The sequence below is a fragment of the Cygnus olor genome, chromosome 3 (assembly GCF_009769625.2).
Source record: "Cygnus olor isolate bCygOlo1 chromosome 3, bCygOlo1.pri.v2, whole genome shotgun sequence".
In the NCBI taxonomy this organism is placed as follows: domain Eukaryota; kingdom Metazoa; phylum Chordata; class Aves; order Anseriformes; family Anatidae; genus Cygnus; species Cygnus olor.
In genome coordinates this window covers 64,294,721-64,307,285 of record NC_049171.1, presented here as the reverse complement: position 1 = coordinate 64,307,285, position 12,565 = coordinate 64,294,721, and the positions used below count along the sequence as shown (strand labels likewise).

Here is a 12,565-nt window from a genome sequence, read left to right as displayed (position 1 = left end):
AACCTTTGATAAAACAGAACACCAAAACAAACGTAGTAATAATGTGGTTGATGTTAACTTGAATGGTTCAGATGTTTAAGCTTTATCTGATTCCATGCTTCCTGAATATGGATAATTTGGTTTCTGGAATAATAGCAGTTTGGATAGTTATTTCATTATTTCATCTCAACTGGGTTTTTGAGGAAATGTTAGTTGATTTGTGGGTATGTTGTTCTTATTTACCAAGGAAATATTATATTCAAATACAGCAAAGGCTTTTTCCCATTTGTGTGATATATAAAATAATAACAATTCAGCAGTATCCCTGGAGGATTTCTAACTGACAAAATCCTTCCACGGGTTATTTTATCCTCTGTTTTTTTTTTTTGTTGTTGTTCTTGCTTTCAGTTTGTCAGCAATTGAATCAATAATTAACTTGGACTGTCATGCTTTCTGTAATATAAATAGATCATTTAAAATAACAACCCTGAAAAGCCCTATTTTCCTTAGGTTACACAACATCTCAAAAAAAAGTAGACTGAAAACCACCACACAATTGATTTCCATGTTTTGAGTTCTGAGGGAAAGTCATCTGCAGGACTTCTGTGCCTGTTCTTCAGAGGCTTAGGATGAATGCAAAGTGACCACTCTTCACATGTTTTCTAAAGTAGTGTATGACGGTTGTTTTTTCAACTGCCTATGAACATGGCATTTTATTGCTATCCTTACAAACACCTTTGATGGACAGGTTAGGACCTATCAAAGAATCTCCTTTCTCAGGGGCTCACAAAAGATGACAGCAGGCAAGTACGCACTGCTTTCTAGGCAGCAGTCATCCTAAACTCCAATTCATATGACTGATATTAGCAAAGACAGATGTCTAATCTATTAATATAAAGAAAAGAAAACAATCCTCACTTGTATCTGCTCTCTTCAAAGCTCTCTACTTATATTAGCTATGTCATTCTGTTTCTTAGGGAGATCATACAGTATATTTCTTACAATTTTAACAAGATGGGAAAAACAGTGACATGACATCAATGGATATAAATGCAGTTGCAACTAAGACTGTCAAAAATTTCTTGACTTATGAAAATAGTTTTGCCCAGATTCAGAAGGGTTCAATTATTATGCCTCATTATTTCTGATATATTATGGGGAGGAAAAAATACACTGAGAATGATACGTGGCAAACAAAAAACATGGAGTCTGCCAGCAATACTGACTGCAGCATTCTACGTTTAAGCATGCAGTGATGTGTGATCTTATTTCTGGAGATATGCTGTACTATTTGGTCTAAAGAGAACATAGTGTTGTTAAAAAGACAATGGAATATAATTACTGAGAGGTTCGTTTGAAAAGGATCACAGGAGGACAACGTAAAAGCAGGAAAAAAAACCACGATTATTAGGCTTAGAGTTTTGTCATTATGGACTTTGCTGTGCTGAAGACAATTTACTACATTTTTTTCCCTTCATGATTTCTTAAAAACACAAGGAGTGAAATAATACTAAATGCAAGTTTTCTAGACCGAGATGAATAGCACACCATGCCACACGTTAAAACTACAGTCTGGTTCTAATAGCTCAATAATTCTTTCCCCATGGGCAAACACTGAAGAAGTACCAAAAAGGAAATGACACTCTGACCCAGCTCGGGCTAAAGATTTTGGTGTTCACTTTGAACATGGGGGATCAGTTTAGGGCAACAGCCTTTTTATGAAGGGTCAGTTTAATAAACAGCAGAGAATGTTCCCTGCTGAAACCGCCTGTGCAAATCTACACTTCAGACCGAGGATGTGCATTATGTTGACCTCACTATCGGGGACCTGGCTGCCCTCTCCAATCCTGTATCCTAAGAAGCAGTTCTGCAGCTCAGCGATTTGATGAAGCGCTTTCTCATGACATTCTGGAAAATGATTCAACTAATGGCTTGGTGGGCAGGTCCAGTTTTTTGCTTCATTGTCTGTGTTCTGACTCCAACTCTGTATAATATTTTGGAGAAAGTTCGCCTTTTCTGTACTGCGCCGAGTAAATATTTTGTCAGTTGTTAAGGATGAGCTACAGAGTAAGACCCGGCAATGTATCCAAATTCAGCAGCAAGACTTGGAACTGCGTTAGAGCTTTTTCCAGATTGTGATTTGTAATGTATTTCAGAAGCCAGCAGAAAACCAACCACTTGAACTATTACAGAAAGGCTGAATGAACCCTTTTCAGCGCACTGAAAATGTTTTTTCCGCACAGTTGGGAAAAAAGAAAATCATTAACGCTAGCAGAAAGGGCTGGGTGACAAACAGGGAAGTTCACTTCCCAGCTGGCCTGTGGTGTGGCACCTTCTCTGACCAAGAGCTGCACCAGGGACAGAAACCTTAGTGGGCTGAGGCAAAAATATTGCACAGGCCAGGGCCAACGTAAGGTTTTGAAAGCTAACTGCATGTGCCACAGACACATCCACACTTGCAGTTTGGGAGGAATGAGCAAGGAAAATGCAAATAAAGGCTGCCTTACTTCCTGTCGCCAAAGTGGAGCTATAGAGAAGGCACAAATGAAGACTAAACAAAGACTCATTTCAGGAACCTAATTATTTGATCTCTGCTGCAGCCAGGCAATTATTAGAAGTGATCATCACTAAAACTGAATTCCACTGCTTAAGCTTGGAAAACATGCAGCTTATAACGTACGGAATAAAGAGAATGAAAAGTCAACGCAACTGTGCAGCTCGGCGTCAATCTATAACAATGTCATGGTAACCACTTGTTTGTACTTACTATGTTATGCCTAACTTAAAATCTCTACAGTAATAATCTGTGGAGAAAAAAAAAAAAAGAACTAGATCCATATACAAAGTGCTGTTGTTTGGATCCATGAAGAAATAAAATAAAAAACACCTTCCTTCCCAATAAAACAGTCCTTCTGGTTTAATTTTGCAGCTGTATTAAAATATTTGGTATCTTGAGATGTCAGAGATATTGCCTCTCTTTTACTGTTATGATTGGGACTCAAAAAAATAAATTTTACATTTGGCATGACAAGGTACAAAAATCCTAAATCACTGGTAAGCACGCAAAGGATGGAAAGGACCACCAGAAAAGCCTAGACTGTGAGGAAACAGAAACTTGAAAAAATGACGTTCCTGTCCTCAATAAAAGGTATACCTGTGAAAAATTCTGTCACTACCACAGCTATGTAACAGAAAGATGGCAGTTTTATTTCTTTCCATCCATCCATCCATCCATCCATCCATCCATCCATCCATCCATCCATTTCCCTTCCCTTCCCTTCCCTTCCCTTCCCTTCCCTTCCCTTCCCTTCCCTTCCCTTCCCTTCCCTTCCCTTCCCTTCCCTTCCCTTCCCTTCCCTTCCCTTCCCTTCCCTTCCCTTCCCCCTTCTTTCCTCCCTTGCTTCATTCCTCCCTCCCTTCTTGCCTTCCTTCCCCCTTTTCCATTTTTTCTCTTTCTCTCCCTCCGTGTCCCTCCCTTCCTCCCTTTATTTTTCCCTCTCTGTATTTTTATGCTATTTGGAGGTACAGGCTTTACACGGGAGATACTGCTAGCAGAGAGCAACACTTCCTCAATCACGAATTATTTTAGATAGCGTTTACAATCAAGCCTGGCTAATTGTTCTAATCGCAAACTGACCTTCCTTCATGTGTACTCAGAGCGAAGAAAACCAGTCCTTGAGTGAAGGTGATATAGGAAAGCTACAAGAAGGCCAGAAGGATTTAATTTTTGTTGCAGCTATACTTTGCTATTGGCAACAACATCCAAAATGTCTTGCTGTATTATCAGGCAACAAACCGAGGCATGAATTGATAAAATCTACTGATTTCAGTTTGTAAGAATAATGATTCTTGACAAAATTTACAATTTGCACTGTGAAAAACATTTTCAGTTTTGTTTCTTTAGCACGTTCACAAGCTTACCTTCTTGCTCTCCCTCCAGCCTCAGGGACATCACATCAGACAAAAAAGAAGCACCAGCTTTTATTTCTTCTCCGGACAAACATGCCCTAAGTACTGGCTTGCCCCAGAAATCCTCTATTTGCTATCCTCCCATCCCATCTGATTTCAGGAGCTTCCTGCCACGCTCTCAGGCCAAGGGCACCCACGTACCACCACCTTTCCCTCCCCATCCATTGGGTCTTCTGTGCCGTCCCCCGAGCTCTGGGTGTCCCTCCATGCCACATTACAGCCCCTTCCTCCTCCTCCTCCTTCTCCCCACTGGGGCTTCATACACTCTTTTCCCCCCATCCTGTTCCTTTTCCTTCCGTCCACCATCAATGTTTTCTGATTCATTGGGACTGAAACAGAAGTGACACAACCAGCTGAAGAAGCCAGAGGCAAGGAGCGTGGTTTGTCCTGTTTTCCTGCAGTGGCCCAAATGGCAGCGCCTGCCGGCAGCCAGAGCCTTACAGATAGAAAAAAATTGCTAGAGGAATATAAAACTTCTGAGGAAAGTCTAGAGGAAAGTGGTTAGTGGGGTGTCTCGTGACACATGCTGCTCTCCGTTTTGAGAAAGGCTTCTTAATCAGATTTCATAAGGAGTCAAAACTACGGATAAAACAACAACAAAAAAGATTTGGAACAGATATTGCCAATCCATTTCATACTTTTTGGGCTACTTCTGAGAACTACACTGCAGACCAGCCAGAGCCCAGAAAGTCAATACAGGCTGCAAGACGCACCCTCGTGGTGCTTCGGCTCTGGATAATGCCAAATCCTCCTGGTATCATGAATGTAACGAGGCCAAAAAGAGGAAGGAAAATGCTTACCCAATTAATTCCTACATGTTGGGAAAAAGGCATGAGATGGCACAAGGATCTCTGCCTGCTCCTTAAGGACTGCTGAAGCAGGTGGGAAAAGAAGCTCTTTTATGCTTAGAATTTCTTCATATAAGTGAACATCACAAGAGGGATGGGACAAAGCATTAAACCTGCAGCCTCCTTTCAAGGTCTGCTCCCATTTTCAACCCACGTTTATATCTTCATCAGTGTAACTTTGCTCACTTAGGGAGGCCCAGGCCACGGGACCATTTCATTTTTCTCAGCTTGTGGAATTCTAGAAGACCATCCAATGAGAAATGTTATTTATATACACTTTCGACCAAATCCTGAAGGCTTTTATCATCTGCTCTCGCAGGCAAATGTCAATGTCCATCCCAGAATATAAGCAGTTTGCCTGAAGAGAAAATGGGTAAGGATCTAATTTCAATTGACTTCAGCATCAGAAAATCTTTCATCCCCTGCCACTTCCTTAGTGCCCTTCTGCTGTCCCAAGTACTATTGCTTATAGCCAGCTGTTTGAACTATTGTTCAAACACTGTACTCGCCTGAAAAATCTACCAGTGCCACAATCAATAACAATACGTGTGGCAATGCTGCAACTATTTCTTACATTTTAATTATTTGTTGCTCTTAAGGAACTGCATTAGCTCATACATCATCAGTAAAGAATTTAAATTCTCCTAATCAGAAGGGACACAATAAACTGTCATTGCCTCTTTCTGGTATGCACACGATATTTCAGGGAGATTGCAGGTGCAAATCTTCTCAGCATTTCAACAGCCAAAGTCCTTTCCTTTTGTGTCAAATTTGTGCTATCAATAAGAAACACCACTGAGCTCCCAAGCCATTTAGGCATGTGTTTCTAATTATTTTCTTTCCGTCTGTTACCCAAAATAGAAATTACATTAGTATATAAACACAAGTTTTCTCAGTCATGGTTTATCTTTTCATCTTCCTGCTGGCTCAACGAATGAAGTCCTAAGAAGTTATTTATGTATGTTAAAAGTTATAGCCTGCTTATGTGTATTTACTTGCGTATAAAGCCAAGAAAAGACTATGCTTAAAAAGTAAGTACAGTCCAAATAAAGGTCATTGCTTCAACAAAAAAATAAAAGGTATTGCTTTCCTCAGTAGTCTGTCTCAATGAGGTGTGTTCCACATTCTTATCAACCGTAAAACCTGACTGAGGTTAAGTGAATGAAGGGAGAGTCAGCGACTAAGTAAGGAGATAGCAGATAACAGAATCAGGAAATTAGGTATATGCCAACAAAGGATTAACTATACAGACACAGTCCTCTAATCTACTCTATCTGGCATCTGGCCTGGAAGAATTTGCAGTGCGTGTACACTCACTACCTACATCTGGCTTCAGCGGTGCACATGCACATGCCTATCCCCCAGTTCCACCACGTTTCTGAAAACACACCGCAGACATCCATTTTTTTGGCGTGTGCATGTTTAAGTTACTTGCTTTTAAGAAACACATCATTTCTGGGATATCTGGCAGTTCAGACTGCAGTACTTATTTCTTTAAGCCTAGTGACTGAAAGCAAGTTTCTGCAATTTTGTTTACTGCTGTGAAGAAATTCACATTGCATCTTGACAGCACATAAGATGACATATGATGAGGAAACAGCTTAATAAGGCAGGCAAATGTCAAACAGCAATTCAATACAGCTTGAGAAAAACATTTTAAAATTTTGCTTTGATAAGTTCCATTATATGTATTTTAAAATCTGTAAGCGTGCTTCTTAAAAAGCAAACCATTGGATAATTCCTTACTGCACTGAAAGAAATAACCAAACTTGTGCTGATGTCAAAGGGGTAAGACTTCACTGCATACATCAAAACAGTAACTACATCAAATGATAAATAGCAAAATGTTTTGCAGGGTTGTAGAGTATGTTCAGATCATGGTAAGTATAAAGACAGTATTAATTTAAAAATTTTTCAGAGGCAAGAACTGGATTTGTGTAAGTAACTTTTCCTTACTATGTGCAATATCTAGCATTTTGAACAATGCAAATTTCACCCCTCTTGAGGAAATAATAATAAAAAATACTAGAACTTTATTTCAAGAACGATCCAAGAGAACTAATGAAGCAGTCTTAACTTCACCAAAAGGAAGACAATATAGCAGACATCCTTACTTCTTTTTTTTTTTTTTTTTTTTTTTTTTTTTTTTGCTTTTATGCCATGGGAAAAGGAATAAAACAGTGAAAAGCTAGAAGCAGCTGGGGAAGATTCTTCTTGTACAAGCTCCATGAAGACAGTTGTATGGTTATCCTCAAGGATAATGTATACAAAAGTAGAGATTTATCTCACAGCACAACTGCAATTTCACACCACACACATCCCGGTGGGCAGCCTGTGTAAATCACTGTAATTCTGGCAATATAAACCACAGCACAAGTCTTTCTAGCCAATGGCGCAGAAAAGATGCAGGAGGACTTCAGGAGAGCCTACCATCTCCATTGCTTCCTTGGGGCATGATTGTTGAACCTTTCAGAGGCTCCATGCAGCACCTTGCTTGCAGCTCCAACACGTGTAAACTAAGTATTTCTTCACATTTAATTTATAATTATCTTTTTCACATTGTCATCTGACCTTCCATTCAGACACCTAGTCAGGACTCCTTCTCCCTAGAAATCTGGAAGGACAGGATTGTTGTGATTTGAGCTGTGGCAACACCTTTCATTTTCATCTAAGATGTCAGAAGATTGCATTTGGGAGGGAAGAGAAACCAAACTGAACTGAACAGTGGGGTGGATTTTTAAAAAAATGTACATGTATGGCTAGTCTCTAGCCTTCATTTTGAGAACTGTGATGAACTACAAGTCTATGGAGGCAAACTTGACAAATTCTTAATCAAATTTTTCCTTTCAGAGTATAAATTACAATCGTTTCCAAAATTATCTTCCACACACCACTGCAACAACAAACACAAGTCCATGCTGATGAGAATATCATCTCACTGGCTGATCTAATCTCACTGAGAGAAAGGGAGGCTTATAAAAAATGTTTAAAGACTAAACATTACAGCTAGTGCCAAGTTTCGCTTGACTCATGCTATATGGAAGCAGAGGCCCAAATAGCCAATGTTCTTGTCTGCCAGAGGCCCACGTTCTCATGTACAAACACATTTGCCAGTCGTATTTCCAGGAATCACCGAGTTCTATTAAAGAAGACATTTAGTAGCTCATATGACACCATATACTATATTTAATTTTCTCTTTAAAATGCATTACGATATGTTTTCTCAAATATAATTTACTCATAAACTAAACATAATCCCGATGGCTATGAGTACACAGACATTTTGGAAAGGAAAGGCTTGAATCATTGTTTCTGAAAGGTCCTGAAGTTTACAAGGTCAGACCAGAAACTTTCAAATAATATTAAAAAAAAAAACAAAACAAAACATGAATGTATAGAAGTAACAAACATCTGTCAGGCCACAGTTCATACTGCAATTCAAAAGCAACACAAAGAAACGCATGCAAATAGCATTCCAGTTTTGGTGCTTCTGGTGAGATTTTAACTAACCAGGAAATTTTTGGTTAAGAGGAAAACAGAAAAAAAAAAAAGCTATGAAAACTCATCATATTCCAGCTCCATCCTCCCTGACTGCATTGCCGAAAATAAGATAGAAACCTCTGGCATTTCTGATCCTCCTTCTAGAGGGAAGCAGAGAGTCGGTCTTCCTTATCCCAGTGAGTAGGCTGTGCAAGTGTATGCTGGCATTTTGAGACAGAACAGGGATGTATCGGAGGCCAGAAAATCCCTTTCCATAGGTAGTCCTCACTGCAGCAGACCCGTGGGATGAAGGAGAGAGGAAGCAGCGCGGGGTGGCAGGCTGCGGCTTGGGCAGGAGCCCAGGCTGCTGAGTGCGCAGAGCCTGGGAGCGGGACCGCGGGGAGGGCAGGGCACGGCTCCGCCCGACCTCATCGAGAAGGAATCCTGGAAAATGTAATCCTGGGATCTGCTGGGATTTGCAGACCTCCATAGAAAGGCATATTTGGAAGGAGCGCAAGAAAGGAGCAGTCTCCTTTCTAATAACTGAGGGAAGTCTGAAAGAAACGAGAGCTGATGCTGGTCTCTCCGGAGAGCAGGGACACAGATCCCCATGTTGGACTGTCCCTGTCGAAGCCTGGGAGGCAGCCAGTAACTTAACCACTGCAACACCTGGGGTAGCATTAAAACCTGTGAGCAGGCCTTTAAACAAAACAAAACAAACAAAACAAACCTTATTAGAAGTGGTTTTAGTTGCTTGTTTGTTTAGACTTTGCCACTGGGGAAACAACTTTCTTCAGAGCGAAGCTGTATTGTTTGTCTTGAAAATAACTTGATAGGCAAGGCCTGCAGGGAGGATTGGCCTGTAACACGCAGGAAAAGCACACGCAATGGTAATGGATTCAAAGGTTAAAGCAGAGTCAATGAGGAAATTAATTGGGTTAATGAATGCCCTCAGCCACCCACCCACCCCTTCATCCAAATATAATGGCGTAGCTGCACTCCAGATCCAGGTACATCCCCAGGCGGGATGAGGAGACCCAGACACCCCAGCAGCACCGTCAGAGGCATCACACAGACACGTAGGTGGAGAGCCCTGAACGTGTAACCAGACCGGCAGCCTGACTGACCTGGCGCTGGGAGAGGCCCTGCTGGCTGCCGTTTGGCCTCCTGCAGCGCACAGGTTACAGGATTTTGTTCTGCAGCTGAAGGAAGCTATTCCTGTTAAGTATGTGGTGTCGCTGAGCCCAGCGTGATCAGGTTTAACTTAACTACAGGCCATAATGCAGGCGGAAGGTTTGCCTGCTTCCCCAGCCACCTTTATAGCTGGGCTCTCTCACACCGGCCCCTGAAAAGCCAAGGCAGCTAAGTCACTGTTTCAATCCAAGCAACATTTTGGGCTGCTTCACCAGCTCTAGGTGGCCCTGCTTCGGTGAGGGGCTGGACCAGACGACCTCCACAGGTCGCTCCGGCCTCAACCAGTCTGTGATGCCGGGTGGCTTCTGAAACGACCTCCCAACCTTTCCTCTCCGATCCCAGATTCAATAAACAAACTCTAGCCAAAATTCCAGTTCACAGCTGGTAATCAGTTTACTGTGACTGGCTTATTGAATGTCATCCCTCTGGATATATTAAAAAGAGGTGAATAATGACTATGCAGGCTACTGTACGTCCATATAGCAGCAGTGCGTTTGGGTCTGTCATGTGTGAGACCCTGGAAAGACAGATGCTACGGCAGGGCTATCTGTGCTGGATTTATGAGCGTATACAATGTACCTTTGCTAAGCTCTATCATTCTATCCAAAAAGGAGAAACAGAGACTGTTGTATCTTCTGGCTTATTTGGGGCTATGAAATAAAAAGAGAAACAATAATGCAAACTCCCATTCAGGTAAACTGAGCTGCAGAATTTGCTGTCCTTCCTGGCGAAAAGCTTTTTCGAATGCAAAAAGAAAAAGGATCGGGAGGGCTTTAAAATGAGTCCAAGGCCAGGAAGCCATAGCCTTAAATTCAGCAGCACTGACAAGTAACGAGCTCACATCTGTCTCTAATAGCACCAGAAGTGGTTGAAGCGTTACACCTAGTCAGCTAGGTCAACTGTGTGTAAACTATTTATTGTATACAACCTATTTTCTCTGTCAGGCTTTCCTCCTAAAATAAACAGCACTGTGCTCCATGAAAGGCAGATGGTGACCATCTCACATTGAAAACGTGCTGATGTGCTAGGGACGATCAAAATGATCTATGAGGGGATGCTGAACCCGTGCATCTGCTGACAGCTCAGGTGCCCCTTATTAAAAGAGGGTATTGGAGCAGGGGCAAGAAGATCCACCAGTACTACTGGGAGACTGCAGAAGATCTCCTGCAAGACTCTAAAGGGTCTTAGGCTGATCAGTTTATCCAAAGAAGGTAATCACAGAATCTCGCCCTGCACAGAAAACAGTGATACAAAACAACAAATAAAGGGCTCTTATTTCTTATTTCCAATATTCTATTTTCTTATTTCCAATATTTTATTGGAAAGCACAACAAGCTGAAGTCAGACAAGTTAGAAATTTGGAAAAGAATTAGCAGTGAAAATGAGTAATGACAGGAGCAAGCTGCTAAGGAACAGAAGATTGTTTATCTCTTCAGTTCATGACCAAAGGCTTTTCTGAAAGATAAACTTCAGAGAAACTAAAGTTACTGGGCTCACTACAGGTACAAGTGAAATGTTAAACGCGCCTGTGTTAAATGGGAGGTCAGACAAAATGATCTAATATTTTTTCTGCCCTTAAATGCCATGAATGTCTGGGTTTGTCTGCGTGGTATTTGGTTGGTAGGTGAGAACTCACTCTGTTTCTGAGTCTGGATGAATCCAAGCCAGCAAGGAACCTGGAGCTGTGTAGCTGTGGTTAGCACAGTGCAGAATCCAACCTAATAAACTTGCTCCTGGCTTGGAGCTGGCTGATGTCCGGCCAGCTCTGAACACAGAATAGAGTTGCATGTCTGCAAAATACCATACAGACACACCTACCCCAACCCAGCAAGCCAGCCGCCCTCGCGCATTTTCGCAGATAAGGAGACGAAAGGCATGTCTGTGCCACGTCCTGGAACGCGGTGCAGAGATTTCGGAGATGGCACTCACCATGCCGGCTGCGCAGCCCGCGGCAGCACCCTCCCCTCCATCCCACCGAAAGAGCCTGGCAGAGGGACCAGCCTGTCCCCTGGGGTCCAGCGTGTCCTGACCAGGCTGCGCTGCTTGCAGAACCAAATCCGTTTGTTGGCACAGGTGCTCTCCTACGTGGTGCTGGCAAACAGCCGTCCACAGTGTGGGGTAGGTGGGCACAAAGTCTTCTTGCTGCGTGTGCTACTCCAAGGCAAATTATATTACAAATTAACTTTTTCCTGAGCAAGAATGGGGGCTCAAAATGTGCTTACTGGTCATGGCTGGAGCTTAACTGCTCCAAAAGGACCACCTGCATTCCCCCTCTGTCAAACTCTCAGCACCTCCTCTGTGACCTCTCTTGTTTTCTCAGCATGAACCAAACTAAAGCAATTCTGACTGCAAAAGGGGTGATGTGGTTGCACACTTTTCTGTGCTAGGCATCTGAAGAGTAAAATAATGAACAAGATGATAAGAATGTGTGTTGGACAGGCAAAGAAGGCCAAACAAGGTTAATAGATGCTAACATCATTGTCACCACCCGGCCTACCTTTACCGAAAACAGAGTAAGCAACACATTGAAAACCTCAGTTTCTCAGCACAGAGCTCTGCACCAAACTAGAACAGCACAGCTTAAGCAAAGAAGACAGAACATGGTCCTAAGGGAAGACTGTTTTCCAAAAGACCTTATGCCACAGGACAGAATTCATGATGTTAAGAAGTTATTCAAGTAACACTGCAAACCAAAAATGAAATTCAGACATCCACTCCACTTGGCATGAGCCTGCCCAAAACAGTAAGAGCTGGGAAGGAATTAATATGGGAGAAAGCATTAACCACTTCTCCATAAAAATGAACGTAGTAAAGCACTTTTAAAAATATCTTAAGATTTGGAAGAAGCACCAGAAGTTTACACAGAACTCAATTAAAAAATAAGAAATACAAATGTAGAAAACAATCAATATAAGCTAACGTGTCAAGCAAAACTCCTTGGTACCAGGCTGTATTTACTGCGAGACACAGACTCTCCTAGGAACAACTGACCCTCCATCATGTGGTTTTAACGTCATTTGGTTCTATATTCAAAGAAATACTGCAGCTCTTCCAAAGACTAATAAGCAGTAACTGTATTCAAAGTGCAGTAGCTA

The 12,565-nt window shown here is 41.9% G+C and overlaps 1 protein-coding gene across 5 annotated transcripts in view; it reads right to left on the bottom strand.

Moving 5' to 3' along the window:
* AIG1 (androgen induced 1) overlaps positions 1-12,565 on the bottom strand; it is a 123,548-nt gene that overhangs the window by 49,069 nt on the left and 61,914 nt on the right. The window contains exon 4 of one of the 5 annotated variants that reach the window (XM_040552009.1): positions 6,952-8,975. The exons of 3 other annotated variants lie outside the window; for them this stretch is intronic. In XM_040552009.1, the coding sequence (XP_040407943.1) occupies positions 8,562-8,975 (414 nt within the window). In that variant the 3' untranslated portion in view covers positions 6,952-8,561. Of the gene's footprint in view, positions 1-6,951; positions 8,976-12,565 lie in introns of those variants that run through there. One more of the 5 variants, XM_040552011.1, reaches the window with a different exon arrangement.